At 42.7% G+C, this 19,953-nt stretch overlaps 1 protein-coding gene across 12 annotated transcripts in view; it reads right to left on the bottom strand.

Moving 5' to 3' along the window:
- dst (dystonin) overlaps positions 1 to 19,953 on the bottom strand; it is a 197,924-nt gene that overhangs the window by 78,801 nt on the left and 99,170 nt on the right. For 3 of the 12 annotated variants that reach the window (XM_090213021.1, XM_090213020.1, XM_090213023.1), the window contains 25 exons: positions 18,876 to 18,988; positions 18,417 to 18,523; positions 16,759 to 16,878; positions 16,175 to 16,270; positions 15,934 to 16,061; positions 14,252 to 14,345; positions 13,922 to 14,076; positions 13,267 to 13,720; positions 12,939 to 13,067; positions 12,698 to 12,769; positions 12,421 to 12,582; positions 11,670 to 11,774; positions 11,303 to 11,398; positions 11,085 to 11,210; positions 10,502 to 10,654; positions 9,943 to 10,224; positions 9,475 to 9,658; positions 6,704 to 6,861; positions 6,067 to 6,245; positions 5,020 to 5,158; positions 4,639 to 4,832; positions 4,251 to 4,497; positions 4,039 to 4,146; positions 3,847 to 3,945; positions 3,023 to 3,124 (listed from right to left, as the gene is read on the bottom strand). In XM_090213021.1, the coding sequence (XP_090069147.1) occupies positions 3,023 to 3,124; positions 3,847 to 3,945; positions 4,039 to 4,146; positions 4,251 to 4,497; positions 4,639 to 4,832; positions 5,020 to 5,158; positions 6,067 to 6,245; positions 6,704 to 6,861; positions 9,475 to 9,658; positions 9,943 to 10,224; positions 10,502 to 10,654; positions 11,085 to 11,210; positions 11,303 to 11,398; positions 11,670 to 11,774; positions 12,421 to 12,582; positions 12,698 to 12,769; positions 12,939 to 13,067; positions 13,267 to 13,720; positions 13,922 to 14,076; positions 14,252 to 14,345; positions 15,934 to 16,061; positions 16,175 to 16,270; positions 16,759 to 16,878; positions 18,417 to 18,523; positions 18,876 to 18,988 (3,802 nt within the window). Of the gene's footprint in view, positions 1 to 3,022; positions 3,125 to 3,215; positions 3,598 to 3,846; positions 3,946 to 4,038; positions 4,147 to 4,250; positions 4,498 to 4,638; positions 4,833 to 5,019; positions 5,159 to 6,066; positions 6,246 to 6,703; positions 6,862 to 9,474; positions 9,659 to 9,942; positions 10,225 to 10,501; positions 10,655 to 11,084; positions 11,211 to 11,302; positions 11,399 to 11,669; positions 11,775 to 12,420; positions 12,583 to 12,697; positions 12,770 to 12,938; positions 13,068 to 13,266; positions 13,721 to 13,921; positions 14,077 to 14,251; positions 14,346 to 14,527; positions 15,064 to 15,933; positions 16,062 to 16,174; positions 16,271 to 16,397; positions 16,614 to 16,758; positions 16,879 to 18,416; positions 18,524 to 18,875; positions 18,989 to 19,953 lie in introns of those variants that run through there. The other 9 variants (XM_090213022.1, XM_090213031.1, XM_090213024.1 and 6 more) reach the window with 6 other exon arrangements.

The raw sequence follows: 19,953 nt of genomic DNA, 5'->3' as shown, positions 1-19,953 counted from the left end.
TATCTACAAATATTATGATTTGTTTTATGAATGTAAAAAAATAAGTATGATGGTCATGGATATATACCTCTAAGGACACTTTCATTTCGATAAGCTCCTCCTCCAGATTGCACTTTGCCTCTTCATATGATGACACTGTTTTCTGTGACAACAAAAGCTCCGTCTTCAGTTTGGCAACCTCATTGTCTTTATCACACTTATGCTTGGTTGTACTTGAAGTCTCCACTTCCTTTACAGTCCTACGTTCAGTCTTAATTGTGACCTCTAGCTGAAATACTTTTTCTTGAAGACCTCTGACCTCCTTGGCATATGAAACAACCTGTTCATTGAGGGATTTTGCATCCTTTTCCTTTATTCCTAGTTTCTGTTCACTCTGTGCTAACATTTGTTTAAGCTTTGTGACCTCATTTGAGTTTTCCTTATGGATGTTTTCCAGCTGAGCAATGCTAGAGTTAAGTAGCATTTTCTCTGTTTCTAATTTAGCAATTTGCGATTTTGCTTTAAGCAGGTCATGGCTAAGAGCAGATCTCTCATTTTGCACTTGCTGCATTTTAATATGAAGCTCATCTATTTGCTGTAGAGCCTCCTGCTTTAACTGCAAAGTACTCTCATTGAACATTTTCAACTGTTCAATTTCCTGCTTGTAATACTTGGTGTTAATCCCGGCTGATTCTGCAGTGTGTGAATGCTCTCTGTATTTCTGCTCCATTTCCAGTTTGATATGAGACTCCTGTAATGCAAGCTTTTGACTCATCTCAGTCTGCACTAATTGCAGCTGTCTCTCATATCCCTGCTTCTGAAGTTCAAGTTTGCTTTTCAAGTCCTCCAGCATCCGCTTACAGTTCTCAAGTTGGTCTTCCAGCTTCTGGGACCTCAGTTGCAGGGCTGAACCATCCGTTTGCTTTCGCTTGACATCCTCTTGGGCTTGTTCCAGCTTTCCCTTGAGCATGGTGACGTCAGATGCCAATGAAAAGGTTTTCTCTTGGGCTGCACTTCTCTCCCTCTGAAGAACCGTGATTTCCTGTTTGAAACTGGATGACGATTTGTCAGAGCTGGTGCTGATATCTTTAATTGTCAACCTACTCTTCTGAAGATCTGTCTCGAGCTCTTTGACTTTAGACTGGCAGATTTTCCCTTCCTGGGTCACTTTAATTAATTCATCTTTTGTTCTTCTCAGAGCAGAACTCATCTCCTCGAGTTCTGCTTTCAAGATAACCAGTTTTTGGTCAGCAATGGTCTTGTTCCTTTGAAGGGCACTGATTTCCTGCTTCATATTCACTGTAATTCTTTCGGAACTTCCAGTCATTCCTTTCATACTTTGCTTGCATTGTAAAAGCTCACCCTCCAATGCCTTCACTTTAGCCAGATACCTCTGGCCCTCATTTGACTCCTTCTGCAGCTCTGTTATTGCTTTCTTCAGTGTAATGTTCAGATCATTCACTTCACCCTTTTGCTGTTGGACTGTCTTATTGGCCAAATTCCTCTCAGCACCAACGGAGCTAAGCTCAGACGTCAGATTCCGGATTTCCTTTTCGTAGTTGGTGAGGTTTAAGCTGAGAGCTTTGTTTTTCTGCTGCAGTTCAGCTGTTCTCTTCACCTCCTCATTGTAGTCCCTCAGTTTGATCTGAAGCTCATGGGACAGCTGAGATTTCTTTAGCAGCTCCTCCTCAATGATTTTCACTTGAGATTTGGCGCCATCCACCTGAGACTTGAATATGTTGATTTGCTGATTTTTGCTTCCCATTTCCATGGTGATATTGTCCAGTTGAGCTCTCATCTTTTTCACGTTGACTTCCAACTCCATATTGACCTTCTTAAGCTCATCTACTTTCTTCTGCAGTTGCGTGGCCAACATTCCACCTTTCTGAAATTCTGCTTCCAGGATTTTGGATTTGAGTTGTAACTCCTGTTCAGATCTTATCTTTAAGTTGAATTCTTCTTTGTTTTTTTGAAGCTGCTGTTTCCAGTTCTCCATTTCACTTTTCAATGATTTAATATTTTGTTCAGAGAAAGATTTTTCTCGCTGTAATGACTCCACACTGACCTTAAGACTTCTGACCTCATTGTCTATTGACGCATTCATTCTCATCAGTTCACTGACCTTGAACTTCAACTGGTCTGCCTCAACCTGTTTGGAGGCCAGCTCCTCCTCTAAACACTGCATATTGTGACTACTCTCCTGTTCCATGGAGTTCCTCAAGAGCAGTTTTCCTTGGTTGATCTTGAACTGTTCCTTCAGGCCTTCAACCTCTGTCTTGTTGAAAATAGCTTTCTGTTCCAATGAAGACTTATCCCTCTGGAGAGATTTGATTTGCTCTTGAAAGACATAGATGGAATTTCTCAGCTCTAAAGATTCCTGTCTGAACTCCTCTGACTTTTGTCTCATGGTGCTCTTGTCTGATTCCATGTCCAGCTGAAGTTTCTTCAACCTGGTATTGGCATCGTCCAACAGCTCTGTGAATTGTTGCGCTTTCTCCTCTGCTATTTTTTTATGCACTAGCACAGAGTTCAGCTCTGACTTAAGTGTCTTGATTTCGGTCTCTGCTGTTTTCTTCGCCATGGCCAGCTCCTGTTTCTGCTGCAAGACCTCTGCCTCCACCTCTGCATGGATCGTCTGGATATTGTGGGTGACAGAGGAATGTTGCATCCTCTGCAGTGTGCGATTATGTTCCTCAAGATCCTGAACATCGCTGCTCTTCCTCTTCAAGTGGTCCTCCAATTTCTTCCGGGCCAGGGTGCTCTGCTCGATGTTCATCTTCAGCATACGAAGACTCTCCTCAAGAGAAGACCGTTTGGCCTCTGACTGCTGGACCATCTGTCGTGCGTTACCTAACTCTTGCTCAATGACTGCTTTGCCCTTCACAACCGTCTCTAGTTTCAAACGGTACTGCTGAGCCCCATCCTCTGCCTTGGACTTCTGGAGGGTCAGGTCCTCTATGGTACTCTTATATGTCTCTACCTCTTCCTGTAGAATGGTCAACTGGGTTGTTCTCTTAGCCAATGAGGTTTCCAGTTCCTGTACCTGCTGCTGGAGCTGTCCAATCACCTCCTCCCCAGCTGCCTTTTGGAGCTCCAAGCTCTCTGTCCAGGTGAGGTACTCTGTTCTTTCTGATGCTTTCCTGTTCTACAATGCAAAACATAACAAGTCATCCATTACCTCATACTTAACAATGAAAAACGTTATGTTCATGGTATGATTATTCTAACATGCTTACCAAAGGGAGGATTGTTGCAGCGCTGTTAATTGTCCCCAACAAATGCCACCAAATGCCTATCAATAAGATAGAGGAGACAGCTTCCTCCCAGAGAAGTCACCATCACCAGAAACAATATGAAAGAATGGCTTTTTTGTATCAGCGTTAGGCAAACCATCTACATCCATCAGCGCTGAATGGATGACGCATATTATAAACTGGGTGGTTCGAGTCCTGCGTCATGATTGGCTGTCAGCCATGGTATATCAGACCGTACACCACGGGTATGACAAAACATTTATTTGTACTGCTCTAATTACATTGGTAACCAGTTTATAATAGCAATAAGGCACCTCTGGGGTTTGTGCTATATGGCCAATATACCACGGATAAAGGCTGTATCCAGAACAGCCCTTAGCTGTAGTATATTGGCCATATACCACAACACCTCGGGCCTTATTGCTTAAGTATAGCAGTGAAGAGAAATAAACCCTTTGAGTTGAAGCATCATTATGGCTTTAAAGGTAAGGTTCCTATTAATTCAATATGTCTGGGAGTCAACCCTGTTAACACAATAATGTGATGGCAGAGAAAAGGCAATCCAAAGTATGCACAGCGTTTCTAACAATCCAATATTTCACCAATCCCCTACCTCTTCGCCTTCTGCTCTCTTCAATGTCTCACTGGCAAACTTTACATACTGCGTCATGGAGGTGACTACGGCCGTGTAGCGAGTTCGGAGGTCCATGAACTGAGGTGAGGGTGGAAAACAAGGGTCACTTTCCTTAGCACATCCAGCACACTCAGCACCTAGTCTACTACGGTTACATTCCAAGGTTCTCACCTCCTGAACGATGGCATCAGCCGAGTTCTGCATCCTCCGTCTCTTGAGCGGGGACTTGTGCTGGGAGTCAACCATGGCTCTGTAGGTCAACAGCTGTAGCTCATAATCCTGAAAACACATTCATGAATATTACTCCTCTGGTGTTCAAGTACTCTTCATGCAGACATATCTGACTGATCTTCCAGATCAAAACAGTTACAGAGATAACTTACTTTAGCACCAGATGAGTACTGCTCTGAGTACTTTTGGCATTCATCAATTCTGCTCTGCTTTTGTTCCATTTCTGCAACGAGGACCTTCTGTTGGTTTACCAGCTCAGCGAGCGCTTTGCTGTCCTCTGGCTGCTTCTCTTGGGTCTTGAGCTGAGCCGCCTCCATCTCTCTGACCCACTCATCCAGACTGCCGTAGGAGTCTTTGTAGTACTTCAGTGATTTACTGATGCCCTCCAGGTCCCGAAGTCTAAAATAACAAAGGGACAGAGCCTTAGTATCCGTAAAAGTTTTTTTTTACATTCCCCTTATAAAGTAGTGTTCCTCACTAATATTTACTGGTGTTTGGAATCAAACTCTGTCCCTCAACAGTTGACCTGCAAACACTAACCTGCTCTCAATCTGGGAGTGGACGTTGCTCCACCTTTCTTCTAGCTGGTCAGCCTTCTCCTTGTGCCAGTCCAGGTCAAAGTCCCGCTCGTTGTGAGCCTTGAACATGCGTTCACTGATACCACGGGCCTTCTGTAGCCCATCCTCCAGGTCATGGAAGATCTCCCTCTGTTCGTCGATCTCTGAGCGCCATTGCTAAAACAGAGTAGAGCAAAGTGATGGCTCAACATTCAATCATAGCTTAATAGTGGATCTCAAGGACTGGATGCCACAAAATAACAATTAATCTCCAGCAATCATTTTGCCAACCTGAGAGAAAACCAAAAGATTAAATAGGATCTATTTTAAACGTCTGTAAAAACCTAGTACCAAGGGAGCTTACTTTGAGTGTGCTGACGACTGTGTCGATGGATTTCAGGTCAGAGTTCACGGCGTCTTCCTCAGAGAGTTTGGCCTCATAAAACTTCACTAGAGCCTCCGCACTTTGGCTGTGCCTCACCACCATGCTCACTGTCTTCAGCCTGCAGAGACACCACAGAGATAGTGGGACATTAACTACATCAACATTTTGTAAAGCACTCTGTGACGTCCTTATAAACGGTTTACGAAGGCTTCATAAAGACTTTAAAGTTGCATTTAAAGTGGGACCAAAAAAGCAAATTGCAAATGCCTTGTTGATTTTGAATGTGCTGTTATAGTGGTTATAGCCCTCTACTGAGGAGGACCATAACAGTGTCTGGGCCCTCTACTGAGGAGGACCATAACAGTGTCAGGGCCCTCTACTGAGGAGGACCATAACAGTGTCAGGGCCCTCTACTGAGGAGGACCATAACAGTGTCTGGGCCCTCTACTGAGGAGGACCATAATAGTGTCTGGGCCCTCTACTGAGGAGGACCATAACAGTGTCAGGGCCCTCTACTGAGGAGGACCATAACAGTGTCTGGGCCCTCTACTGAGGAGGACCATAACAGTGTCTGGGCCCTCTACTGAGGAGGACCATAACAGTGTCAGGGCCCTCTACTGAGGAGGACCATAACAGTGTCTGGGCCCTCTACTGAGGAGGACCATAACAGTGTCTGGGCCCTCTACTGACGAGGACCATAATAGTGTCAGCGCCCTCTACTGAGGAGGACCATAACAGTGTCAGGGCCCTCTACTGAGGAGGACCATAACAGTGCTCGGGCCCTCTACTGAGGAGGACCATAACAGTCTGTGGGGCCTCTACTGAGGAGGACCATAACAGTGCTTGGGCACTATACTGAGGAGGACCATAACAGTGTTTGGGCCCTCGACTGAGGAAGACCATAACAGTGGGTGGGCCCTCTACTGAGGAGGACCATAACAGTGTTTGGGCCCTCTACTGAGGAGGACCATAACAGTGTCAGGGCCCTCTACTGAGGAGGACCATAACAGTGTCTGAGCCACTTACTTCTCTAGGTAGATGGCGGACATGGAGTAGACTTGGCTCATGCTCTGGATGAGGACATTGAGGTCAGAGGAGAGGGTGGGGACAGCGGGAGAGGCCCCGGCCTGTCTGAAGAAAGTCTCACACTTCTCCTTCATGGTCTCCAGATCGTCTTTCAGCTGATCCAGCTCTGCCTTCTTCTTCTGCAAGGGACAAAGTTGGAGAGGTTAAGTCACTTAAGAGACTTTTCCATTGGTTCCATTGTACCTGGCAAAGGAAATGAACCATAGATTTATTTGACATAATGTACTTAACCCGTGTTTGGAAAAGATAAGTGTGACAGAGTGATGATACAGTCTGAATAGTGAGTTGTAATATGACAGAGTGATGATACAGTCTGAATAGTGAGTTGTATTATGACAGAGTGGTGATACAGTCTGAATAGTGAGTTGTAATATGACAGAGTGGTGATACAGTCTGAATAGTGAGTTGTATTATGACAGAGTCATGATACAGTCTGAATAGTGAGTTGTATTATGACAGAGTGATGATACAGTCTAAATAGTGAGTTGTAATATGACAGAGTGATGATACAGTCTAAATAGTGAGTTGTAATATGACAGAGTGATGATACAGCCCGAATAGTGAGTTGTCGCCCTACCTCTTGCTCTGTGATGCGCAGGACACTCTGCTCCAGGTCGTCTCTGTCAAGTGGGGTGCGGATCTGTCGGATCAGGTGCTCCTCCTGAGCCTCCAGACGCATGCGGAAGTTACGAACCTCAGAGATATACAGGTTGTACACAGACTCCTCGTGTTCCTCTGTTCATCACAAGACCCCAGAATGAGTAACAACCAAACGACGAGAGGACATCAACTGTATTTGCCCAAACACTTGTCTAATGCTAGCTTTGTAAAAGTAACATTAGTGCTCAATCAAAATGAATACGTTTGTATTATTCAAAACACATCTCTCCCGGACATAGCAGAGGGAGTGTGAAGTGGATGTGTTAATGAAAAACGATGTAGTAATCTCTGACACCATTAATTCAATCTGGCACCATTATTGCCAAGTGTTCACAAACAATCTGCTTATTACTCATTAATAACGCAGATTAATGAGTGGGCAATCAAGCAGACCAACGGCTCCTCATTAACGTAGTCTGCAGAAGATTCTACTAATTTTGGTGACACAACACCAAGCATCTTAAACAGACATATTCATGAGTCCAGGGGAAATGGACTGTACACCGTGCAGTTCTATATCTGCATTGCTTGCTGTTTGGGGTTTTTAGGCTGGGTTTCTGTATCAGCACTTTGTGACATCTGCTGATGTAAAAAGGGCTTTATAAAAGGTATTTACGTTATGCCTAATAGGCTAAAATAGCTATGGGTTTTCCACGAGGACTGCTTCAAAAACATGTATCAGCGAGCTCCTGTTAGCAAGGACAGTAGAGGCTAGCTAATAGTTTACATACTTTTGTATATACTGTTGAAGTCGGAAGTTTACATACACCTTAGCCAAATACATTCAAACTCAGTTGTTCACAATTCCTGACATTTAATCCTAGTAAAAATTCCCTGTTTTAGGTCAGTTAGGATCACCAATTTATTTTAAGAATGTGAAATGTCAGAATAATAGCAGAGAGAATTATTTATTTCATCTTTTATTTCTTTAATCACAATCCCAGTGGGTCAGAAGTTTACATACACTCAATTAGTATTTGGTAGCATTGCATTTAAATTGTTTATCTCGGGTCAAACGTTTCGGGTAGCCTTCCACAAGCTTCCCACAATAGGTTGGGTGAATTTTGGCCTATTCCTCCTGACAGAGCTGGTGTAACTGAGTCAGGTTTGTAGGCCTCCTTGCTCGCACACGCTTTTTCAGTTCTGCCCACACATTTTCTGTAGGATTGAGGTCAGGATTTTGTGATGGCCACTCCAATACCTTGACTTTGTTGTCCTTGAGCCATTTTGCCACAACTTTGGAAGTATGCTTGGGGTCACTGTCCATTTGGAAGACCCATTTGTGACCAAGCTTTAACTTCCTGACTGATGTCTTGAGATGTTGCTTCAATGTATCTACATCATTTTCCCGCCTCATGATGCCATCTATTTTGTGAAGTGCCCCAGTCCATCCTGCAGCAAAGCACCCCCACAACATGATGTTGCCATCCCAGTTGCTTCACGGTTGGGATGGTGTTCTTCGGCTTGCAAGCCTCCCCCTTTTTCCTCCAAACATAACGATGGTAATTATGGCCAAACAGTTCTATTTTTGTTTCATCAGACCAGAGGACATTTCTCCACAAAGTACGATCTTTGTCCCCATGTGCAGTTGCAAACCGTAGTCTGGCCTTTTTTTATGGTGGTTTGGGAGCAGTGGCTTCTTCCTTGCTGAGTGGCCTTTTAGGTTATGTCGATATAGGACTTGTTTTACTGTGGATATAGATACTTTTGTACCTGTTTCCTCCAGCATCTTCACAATGTCCTTTGCTGTTGTTCTGGGATTGATTTGCCCTTTTCGCCCCAAAGTACATTCATCCCTAGAAGACAGAACGCGTCTCCTTCCTGAGCGGTATGACGGCTGCGTGCTCCCATGGTGTTTATTCTTGTGTACTATTGTTTGTACAGATGAACATGGTACCTTCAGACATTTTGAAATTGCTCCCAAGGATGAACCAGACTTGTGGAGGTCGACAATTGTTTTTCTGAGGTCTTGGCTGATTTCTTACCATTTTCCCATGATGTCAAGCAAAGAGGCACTGAGTTTGAAGGTAGGCCTTGAAATACGTCTACAGGTACACCTCCAATTGACTCAAATTATGTCAATTAGCCTATCAGAAGCTTCTAAAACCATGACACCATTTTCTGGAATTTTCCAAGCTGTTTAAAAGCACAGTCAACTTAATGTATGTAAACTTCTGACCCACTGTAATTGTGGTACAGTGAATTATAAGTGAAATAATCTGTCTGTAAACAATTGTTGGAAAAATTGCTTGTGTCATGCACAAAATAGATGTCCTTACCAACTTGCCAAAACTATAGTTTGTTAAGACATTTGTGGAGTGGTTGAAATACAAGTTTTAATGACTCCAACCTAAGTGTATGTAAACCTCCGACTTCAACTGTATAGTGTATCTTAGCTTAGCCTTACCTCTCTCTGTAGACTAGCATAGCTTAGCCTTGCCTCTCTTTAGACTAGCTTTGGTTAGCCTTTCACTGCAGACTAGCTTAGGTTACCCTTACCTCTCTCTGCAGACTGGCTTTGCTTAGCCTTGCCTCTCTCTAGACTAACTTTGCTGAGCCTTGCCTCTCTCTAGACTAGCTTTGCTTAGTCTTCCCTCTCTCTAGACTAACTTTGCTTAGCCTTGCCTCTCTCTAGACTAGCTTTGCTTAGTCTTTCCTCTCTCTCTGACTAGCTTTGCTTAGTCTTGCCTCTCTCTGCAGACTTGAGCAGCTCCTCGTAGTAGTCCTTGCAGGCCAGCACCTCCCTTTCTAGCTGGGAACAGTCTGCCACAGTGAACACCTCCGACTCCTTGCTGTCCTCCAGGAAGTCCTCAAAGTGGGATTGCAGGTTGCTAAGGACCTGCTGGTGCTCGCCTGGCAACATGGTCTTAATCTGGGGTGAACAGGGGAAAACACAGACAGACCCACACCATTAAACCTTATCAAAATGTTTTATGAAAAGGTTCAGTCACCAGCTACAGTATAATGATGAAATTGCAGGTCAAGTCGGTGAATATGAGAAACATTAGACTTTAATAACATCATTCTCTTTTCTGTGAAGACCTGAATGAGACAATGACAGGTAATTCTACCTCTATCACTGAAATTATAGGGTTTAAGTGTTGCTAATGGGGATTTATCTTGAGAAGTAGATTAAGTAGTTAGAAGTTAACGTACTGAGGACACGTTCCAGTCGCGGACGGCTCTGACGTCCGCCATCAGGTAGTGCCAGGAGACAACGCTCTTCATTTTTATGTGGGAGTGGTGCCATAGAGCCAGGACATTCTGGTACAGCTGTTCAATTCTGCTGGCCTGGTCCACAGCCTCTTTGTTGGGTGGAGGCACGGTGAAGCAGACAGAAGGAACCATAGCCTCGTTCCCAGACGGACTGATCACCTTCCACTTGGCCCGGTGAGAGTTACTGGCCAGGACACACTCATCATCCTTATAGATGGTGATCTAGGAGAGACGAAGTGAGACATGACAAATCAAAAAGACTCTACCATTTCACTCCGAAATCCAAATCAACTGAAAGTATCAAACTTTTGATCCGCTATCTTAATACATCTACCTCGATTTAAAATGGACAGAAATGTTCCTTAGCGATCTCAATGCATATCTTGTTACTACAGAAGACAAGTGTGAAGGCTCAATTTAAAGAATGTGACTTGTGATGAACTACTTGAATAGACAGAAAAAGGACGGTGTTACATATCTATAAAAAGAGACATTGTACCTCTATTTGTCGGTAGTCACAGATGGCTTTGACGGGTATGGAGGATCTGACAGGGGTATCTGGGTTCCTAGGCTTGAGCTGGACGATGGCCTTGGCCTTGCCCACCAACCCAGCCACTGTGCTGCGGTACTGGAGGAGCTGCTCCTTCTCATCCTGTTCCAGCATCAGTGAAACACAGGGGGATTATGATACAATACCAGCTCAGTATGAGCTGAATTCACTCACAGGGATAGTTGGTTCATCTTTAATGGTGGGGTATTCACTTGGAACCTCTATGAATCCATCATGTCTGACCATGACAGTTTTTTTTTTAAGTTAACCTTCTATTTACAATGAAGGCCTACTCCGGCCAAACCCGGACGACAATGGGCCAATTGTGCGCCGCCCTATGAGACTCCTAATCACAGCCAGATGTGATACAACCTGGATTCAAACCAGGGACTGTAGTGACACCTCTTGCACTGAGATGCAGTGCCTTAGACGGCTGCGCCACTCGGGAGCCCTGATTTCACTGATTTAACAACATAGTTTTGGGAATCTGGCTAATGATTGTGTACCAACCAGTTGTTATTTGACAGCTTACCATGGATTCCTGGATGTGATCTTCCAGCTTGTGTACACTGCTTGTCCGATCACAGCCATATTTTCTCTGGATGTCACCTTGCAGGCTCTTCAGGTAATCCGTGGACTCTTTGGCATTATTGAAAAACTGTATGGAAGGGTAGAAAGAAGATCAGATGAACTTTTTGCAACTAGCATGCCTCTGTCCATTTGTTTGAGGAAAGCAGATAACTAACTCACCTCAAAATAGACTGTGTTGTCTTTGAGGTGCTGCTCCACACAAGAGCAGAGCTGTAGGATCCAACTCCACTGGGTCTGCATGGCTGCTTTGTATGCCTGGAGGATTCCACATAGAATCATGTTAGAATTAAAAATGCTATATAATTGTCCTTGTTGGAATAAGTTACTAAAGCAATTTAAATATACAATATTGTTGAGCACTTATGCAGGTTCTGATACCTGGAAATTAGTAATAATATGTATATTTTAATGGACAAATGACCACATTATCTGAGACGAACAACCTATTGGATTTATCATAAAAGGAGTTGATATGACATGGTTTTGGAGTGGTTATGGGACATCTGTAAACACAGACGGGGCTTACTTCAAGAGTTAACCTAGCAGGGTGGTTCTCCTGCAGAAGGTTCTCTGCCCTGTCCTGTACAGACTTGATCACCTCCTCCTTTTCATCCAACTCTCTCATCAGATCCTACAGAGAGAGCGAGAGAGTGGGGTAGAGAGAGAGAGAGAAAGAGAGAGAGAGAGAGAGAGAGAGAGAGAGAGAGAGAGAGAGAGAGAGAGAGATATCACACTGCATCCATGGCCTCCAAACATGGCCTGGAACCAATCCCCTCCCCTCTTCAAACACCATGACTTGCAGGGGCACGTACACGCATTTCTAAATGCCAGATGGAAATAAAGTAGTTTGAAGAGATATCAAAATGATTAACTGAATCAAGCTGAATAGAAAGTAATATAGACGATCACAGTGGTATTTTCTAAAGGTGTATCCCCAAAACAAGCCCCTGTAATTCCTTTCCACCCATCACATCACCCTAGGAGATATGATCACCTCAAGGTATCTTTTCACTCACAGAAAATGTGTTAATTCCCTTATGTCTAGAGAGTCAAACCCAATTCCTTGTGGAAAGGCTATACATGCCAATGGTGGATCCATGCCAAAAATGTATAGCTCTACGGTTTCGCTTGAACATCTATAACATTCAACTCCTTCTAAAATATCTACCCTAATGAATATGAACGGCATTATCCTCAGATGTGCCTGAACAGCCAAACATTCTGGAAACCAAATAATGAAATAGAAATCCAACAAGCTGAACAGTGGAGGGACTCACAGAGTGGTACTGTCTCTTCTTAGAGATGTTGCCGTTGAGATCGCTCCAGTCGAAAGCGACCTCCTCCTCCTCTTTCTCATTGAGCCAGATGAGTTCCATGGTGGCCCGTGAAACAAAGTCATGGAGGCTCTCCAGGTTCTTCTGACGCTCCCGCGAACAGTTCTAAAGAAGCACAGAACCATGGGAAATAGTCAGGATCTCCATGTGCTATTCAACTAAGCAGTGAAGTGGTTATTTTACTACTTAGGACTGCCAATGATTTTAATAGGATACTTACTAGTAACTTCCCATACTGGGTTTCCAATTTTCCCAGTTTCTCAGAATAACTTAGTTTTTGGGTCATCTGAGTCTGATATAAAGAGACATACCATGTTTTAATTACTTGACATTTAAAAACATTGCAGCATTAAGGGGTTAACGCTTTTTTTTTTAAACTATTGAATGTGATGCACAGAGATATTATATAGTTTTTCCAAATAAAAACTTGGCAGAATAGGCTGAGAATTGCTTGTACATACCTCACTAAGTTTGGCTTCTTTAAGGCTCATTTGAAATTCTTCGATGGCTCTGTGAACCCCTTTGTGGTTCTCTAAATGTGTTTCCACACTTGGCAAATCAGATCCCCAATCTCCACGATCCAATTGCACCTTCAAAGGAAGACAAAACAATTCAGAATTGGTCTCAAATGTCTAAATCGCAAATATCAAAAGGTACAGAATTATACAAACATTGTAGTGAACAGGTCTCTTGTAAAATATAATATTTATCTTAATGAGGCAACCTGTATAAATAAGGATAAATAAATCCAATCAAGAGTCTGACCCCAGAGCTTCGCTAAATCCTCACCTGCATCTCCTCCACCCAGTTGATCAAGTCCTGCACAAAGTTTATGTTGACCTCATCCTCGGTCATGTTGGGGTCCACTAGCGAGGACTTGCACAGGGGCTTGCGGATCTGCATGTGTTTGAGGTGCTGGAGGTCTCCCGGGGCCATACCCATTCCTCCGCCCCCCATGTAGGCCTGCACCGAGCCGGGCTGCATGCCGCCGGGGGTCAAGGCGGGGCTCAGGGCAGGAGTGAGGCCCGGGGTAAGGATGGAGGTGAAGGTGGAACCGGGGGTTCCCAGGCCTCCAGGGGTGAGGCTGGAGTTGAGGTTGGAGGAGGAGAAGCCTGAGTTGAGACTCTGAGTGATGCCTGAGATCATCATCGTGGTCTGTTGGGGGGTTAGGGTGCGTCCTTGTCTGTACACAGAGGAACACTCTTCCCTCAGGCCCAGAAGGTCGTCACGGAGCTTGGATACCCTAGATCATACACACAACACACAATGACATGTTTATTCATATAGTTCATGATTTATCATTTATCAGTTTACATGAGGTTCTTATCATTCTCATAAACAAATGTGTAATTCCCTACACTATGTTGCAATCAATATTTCACAACAAATGTTTCCTTTATGTCTATGTGTTGCGTGATATCTAGAAAAAGCAGGAAGTTTGCACCTTTGAACAAGCTGATCGGAGTAGTAGTACTTCCCATCCAGTAGAATCTGGATATCTACCACCTGCTGTCTCAGCAGGTTTTCACATTCCAGAAGGTGCCCAGCGGTCTCGGCCTCATTCTGGAAGTGGACCCCAGACTCCAGCCTCTTAGCATCCTGAGACAAAATGTAAATGTCCAAACTGTTGTTAATGTACTTTTCTATTACAAAGTTCAATAACAATATCGATAATAAAAAAATAAAGACACAACATTTGCGTCAAGAAATAAACAGAAGTAAAAGCAGGAGTATTCTGAGGTTTTGTGGTAAAACATTCCAATGTGGTACTTACAGACTGCAGAGCTGCTCTTGCTAACGCTAGTTTGTCCTCTCCATTGACACAGTCCCGCTGGACCCTGGTGGCAATCTGCTGCAACATTTCAAGCCTAAAAGACAAAAATATTTAGTCAATTTACATGAATATTGTACAGAAGTCATTTTACCACATAAACAAAAAAGATGTGGCAATGCAGTGCCATCAAAGTTCCACTTGAAAATCGCATCTGCAGAAAGAAAATCAACAACAGAAAAGGCTCTGACAGCCCTGACTTCTTATGGTTAACCTCACCTTGATCCATACAAAGAGTTGTTATTCAGAAACACTGGAAAGGCTGGGGTGCTGGAGAGCAGTGGCTCCATGGCTGGTCCTGAGAGGTTCTCAGAGGAACCCAGGCTGGTCAGAGTGCTGTTGCTAACTGATGAGACACTGCTGTACCCCAAGTTATATGACATGTTGCTGTGCATGGTAGAAGACTATATAGGACTATACCGAGCCACTCAGAGAATCACACTAGCTAGCTAATTTCTCTTCCATCTAAGACAGGAACTGCAGCACAGACTCAGCCCCAACGATATGCGACACACACACAGGTCCACCTGGCACGGAGTGTTTATGTCTCCCCTTTTTTATAGGCTTGTACGTGTCCTCACGTACAGAAACCTACCCTTAAAGAATATTTTGCCCTAGGCCATAGAAGCTCATGGTATTCTTGCACAATCCATTACAGGTTCAGACAGTAACCGTTGATGGTAACAGGAGTCATCAGGCATTTTGGATTGAAACGTTGTCTTTTTTTGTGTGTCTGAATAAATCAACTTGGGAGCATAACAGAGATGCAGACATTCCTTTTTATATTTAACAAGGGGGTGTGGCACATACTACTGGGCCTCTATTAGTCTGCATAGCCAATAATGATCTACATAATATCACACAAAATTACCACATATCAATAAGCCAGGTGATTTCCAACATTTGGTATTTGGTATTTTATTAGGATCCCCATTAGCTGTTGCAAAAACCCAAATAGTCCCTGCAGTCCAAGAATGATAGATGCAAGATGACATGATAAGAGAACAATATTTGCCTGTGACTGTGTCAGACTGTCAGCTTATAAACAAACTGATGTTGACAAAAAATAAGGTGGACATCCCCCATCGGCACTTAAAATCAAAAGTACCTCAAAAAACCCATCACTGAATAGCTTGAGCCGATAAACTAGGCATGGACTCACACCACCATGGACTCACACCACCATGGACTCACACCACAATTAATGCCTACAAACCTGACAAGAGACATGACAGTATTTTAGAAATAAAGAGATACGAGAAAGATGCATGATTTTACAACACCTCAGTTTGAAGAACTCAGCAGTTAACCAAACCACAAAATATAAAAAGTGTAAAGACAATGTAATTTAGTGAACCTCGGAAGAATCCAATTACTGCACATCCTTAAACAGAAGTATGACAATAAAGTATAATAATAAAACAGGTGACTTGAATCAAGAGCACTCACCATTGACACAGAAACCAACCATGAATTACCGTTTTGCATAGTCGTTCAGGTAATCGGATCAAATCTTCAATCTTAGTTACCTCTGACTTATTGCTGTCATGTAAGTACGGGATCAGTATTATAAATCACAGTAGTGTGTGTTACTCCTGCAGCATGAGAAGGTTGATCCTTCATACCTATCCACCTCAGGCCTCAGGCTCTTCTCTCTCTCCAGCATGGCCACGATCAGCTTGCCCCATTCCTTCTCCACATCGTTGGGGTGATATCCCTGAGGAAGCTGGATACGACCAAACTCGATCCACACCTGTCCCCCAACACACGCACAGCAACATCTTAGTGAAGTTCATTGTAGTCTGCTGGTTAAGAAAGAGCTTACAGACCCAAAAGAACAACCGAGTGTACGTCGTGATAGCATACCTCAAGCATTTTGTAAAGATGCTTGATTTTGCTCTTCTCGGTTTCTTTCAGCGGGATTTCATTCTCTTTAAACTGCAAGTACTGTGTATAAAGTGCCTGTAAAAAAAATTACAAAATAAAAAATGTTTTCAATTTTAACATAGAATAATATAAAATAAATATAGAATCAATACATTTTGAACAAGCTGCTACAAATTAATCTAATCTCAGTGTGTATACTCACACTCGTCTGCTTTGAAATGGCTGTACCACACAGAGCTCCTGTAGTCTTAGCAGCTGTGGACTATTTGAAGTAAACGGAGCAGCTCTCTGATACCCGTCAATACCGCTTTAATATTTCATGAGAGACGCTACTTATGGGCCATTTGAAGCCTCAGAGAGCTTGGGTTCTTAGCCTCGGGCTTTCAGGGCCAAGCAATATAAACTGATATCCAACTGACTGAAAACCAACCAGACAAACACTTCACACATTGGATGCTATTTGGAGGTTCATTCTTCATCAAACTAGGGCTCTTTCTACCATTCAATATGGCTGAAAATTCAAGCTGCATTTGATCTGTAATCAAATTGTATTTTTGCTTTACCTTGAGTTCCACTGGGTTGTTAGGGAACGCTCTGTCTGACATCACTGCCACATTGTGTTTAAGCCACTGGCTCAGGTAATTCACCATGTTCTGGTACTCTACCCATTTTATATCAACATCCTGTCAAGAAAAACATTTGATTATTAAACATATCAGTTTTCATACTTACATTGGCTCAGGCAGGGATGGGTGCATTTTCTAAATGGACCAAGTTCTTGGTGTAGAGCGTATCGTGTTGTTCAAGCAATGCATATTAGATCTATAGGGCATCTACAAATATTGGCATTGTACAACGTGCAAAACAACAGCTTGTCATAATTTTGCTTTAAATAGTTGGTGCTATACAAACTAATCTACAACAAGAAGTACAGATGTAGGAACTTAATATGATCAACCTTTTGTAGGATAACTTTCCTGCAATGCAGAAAATGTAAAACGTGTAGCGTATTTGAGGTTAAAAAATGCTTCTGAAATTTGTAATTTCCACTTTGAAATTTCATACTTGATTTTTGCTTAGGAAAAATGTATTAAAACCTACAAAAAAAATAGTAATTATAATCCACATAATAATTCACATTTACTGTGACTGCAGGATTTTCCTGCTGTAGCAAACTGGCTCAAATTAAGATCCTACATCTGCAGTTAAGGTTCTCTGCTGTGGTTACTAGAGTACACACAGTTTAGCATTCTTCCATAGCCTCTAAACAACATTTACACAATGTTCTGGGAGGGGTTCCAGCACCAAAATACTCCCTTTAAGCATCCAGCTCAAGCTTTCAGAATTATTTGCCTCAACAAAGCCAGATGGAATAAAATGCCTTCTCTTAAACATATGAGTGATACAATGGAATGCATATTATATAACATCCGTGCCCAATCACAACCATAAATCAAGAATCACAGTCGAGAACCAAATCAAGAATATAGTCAAGAATGTATGCCAGGCCTCCCGAGTGGCGCAGCGGTCTAAGGCACTGCATCGCGGTGCATAGAGGCGTCACTATAGATCCAGGTTTGATCCCGGGCTGTGTCACAGCTGGCCGCGACTGGGAGACCCATGAGACGGCACACAATTGGCCCAGCGTTGTCCGGGTTAGGAGAGGGTTTGGCCAGCTGGGATGTCCCTGTCCCATCGGGCTCTAGCGACTCCTTGTGGCGGCCGGGCGCATCCACGCTGACTTCGGTCGCCAGCTGTACGGCGTTTCCTCTGACTCATTGGTGCGGCTGGCTTCCGGGTTAAGTGAGCAGCGTGTCAAGAAGCAGCGATGGGACAAGAATGTAACTACCAATTGGATATCACAAAAAGGGGTATAAAAAGTACCCAAAAATAAAAATATATAAATAAATGAATGTATGGTCAAAGTTATGACAAAAGATTTATAACTGGTGTGAATTCAAAGGATGTGTGAAATATACTGTACATCCAGTGGTGAAGTCCCATGGTGGTAATCAAATTCAAGAGGACAGCATAGAGACTGCAGTCAATGGTTACAAAGATACAAGTCAGCCCATGTTGACAATAGGACATTGTTGTTTTGTATTGAGATGTTGATTTTGCCTTCATCATACAGTATTTGAAATATAAAACGCTCTTCTCAACTCTACTCACATAGGACACTTAGGTGCACCGTACAAGAGTCTGTTCATGGTGTACTTACATTTGCATTGATACCGTCAACACCATCAGGTACTTTAGGGAAGACATCATACAGAGTGGAGACGTATGTGATGACTGACTTCTCATCAGGAGTCTGCACATCCACATCTGGTGAGAAAAGGTGAAATAAGACCCAATACACAACGTGATCGTCGGTAGGTACATGATTTAAGGGAGTGTTTATAATCATAGTGAATACAATGTTTTATTTAAATCTCATGTATCCCATATACATGTTGTGTCTTTTTCATTTAGTAAAGCATCGTCCGTATAAAGAAACAAATAACAGTCAGTAAGTTAAGCTGTGCTTAGAAGACATCTCCTCCCTCTGGTAATAATGCATTGCATTTCTTCCAGCTGTTTTACAGTAGCAAAGATGTGTCAATGGCTTGGAGAATGTTTACCTGATGTGTCAAACAAACCATTAGAGAAAAGCATGTGGATAAACAGAATAACTCACCCTCAGGGTCCAGTAGTCTGGCCACCCCAAGCCGTTCAGCCACACTAAAGGCCTGTTCTAAGTTTGACCGGCTAGTCTGGGCCGACACTCTGGCCATATCCACCAGGTCAGGCCTGCAATGGAAGAGAAAATACCAGTGGAAGCTCATTAAGATTGACTGCTTTCTGTTTTATGAAATGTTAATATGAGGAGACAGGGTACAAATGTATTATTTTGGCAAATAATCATTTAGGGTGGTTTGCATTGTTGTTTTAGGTTATTTCAGCGGTGTCAGCACACACTATACTTCTTGAATAGTTTTGTTTAATTAGCAAGGAACAAACATTTTTGTTTGGAGGAAAGTTTTAGTGTGATGACTAATGTAATATAAGCCTGTAACATGATGTAATATAAGCCTTCAAAATAATTTAATATAAGCCTGTAACATCATGTAATATAAATCTGTAACATCATGTAATATAAGCCTGTAACATAATGTAATATAAGCCTGTAACATAATGTACAATAAGCCTGTAACATAATGTAATATAAGCCTGTAACATAATGTAATATAAGCCTGCAAAATAATTTAATATAAGCCTGTAACATCATGTAATATAAATCTGTAACATCATGTAATATAAGCCTGTAACATAATGCAATATAAGCCTGGAAGCTAACTATAGAGTAAATGCCTAGGGATGCAGTCAGTCCCAGACTTTCCAGTGAAATAAATCTGTTTTTGCTCAAGAGGACAAGGACAGTCGGGCCAGCCCAACATACAGTGCCTTGCGAAAGTATTTGGCCCCCTTGAACTTTGCGACCTTTTGCCACATTTCAGGCTTCAAACATAAAGATATAAAACTGTATTTTTTTGTGAAGAATCAACAACAAGTAGGACACAATCAAAGTATTAACTTAAGGGGGCTGAATAATTTTGCACGCCCAATTTTTCAGTTTTTGATTTGTTAAAAAAGTTTGAAATATCCAATAAATGTCGTTCCACTTCATGATTGTGTCCCACCTGTTGTTGATTCTTCACAAAAAAAATACAGTTTTATATCTTTATGTTTGAAGCCTGAAATGTGGCAAAAGGTCG

The sequence above is a fragment of the Oncorhynchus mykiss genome, chromosome 20 (assembly GCF_057628025.1).
Source record: "Oncorhynchus mykiss isolate SJ-2025 chromosome 20, ASM5762802v1, whole genome shotgun sequence".
Classification (NCBI taxonomy): Eukaryota; Metazoa; Chordata; class Actinopteri; order Salmoniformes; family Salmonidae; genus Oncorhynchus; species Oncorhynchus mykiss.
Note: the sequence above shows the minus strand (reverse complement) of the source record. Positions and strands in the feature narration are given on the sequence as shown.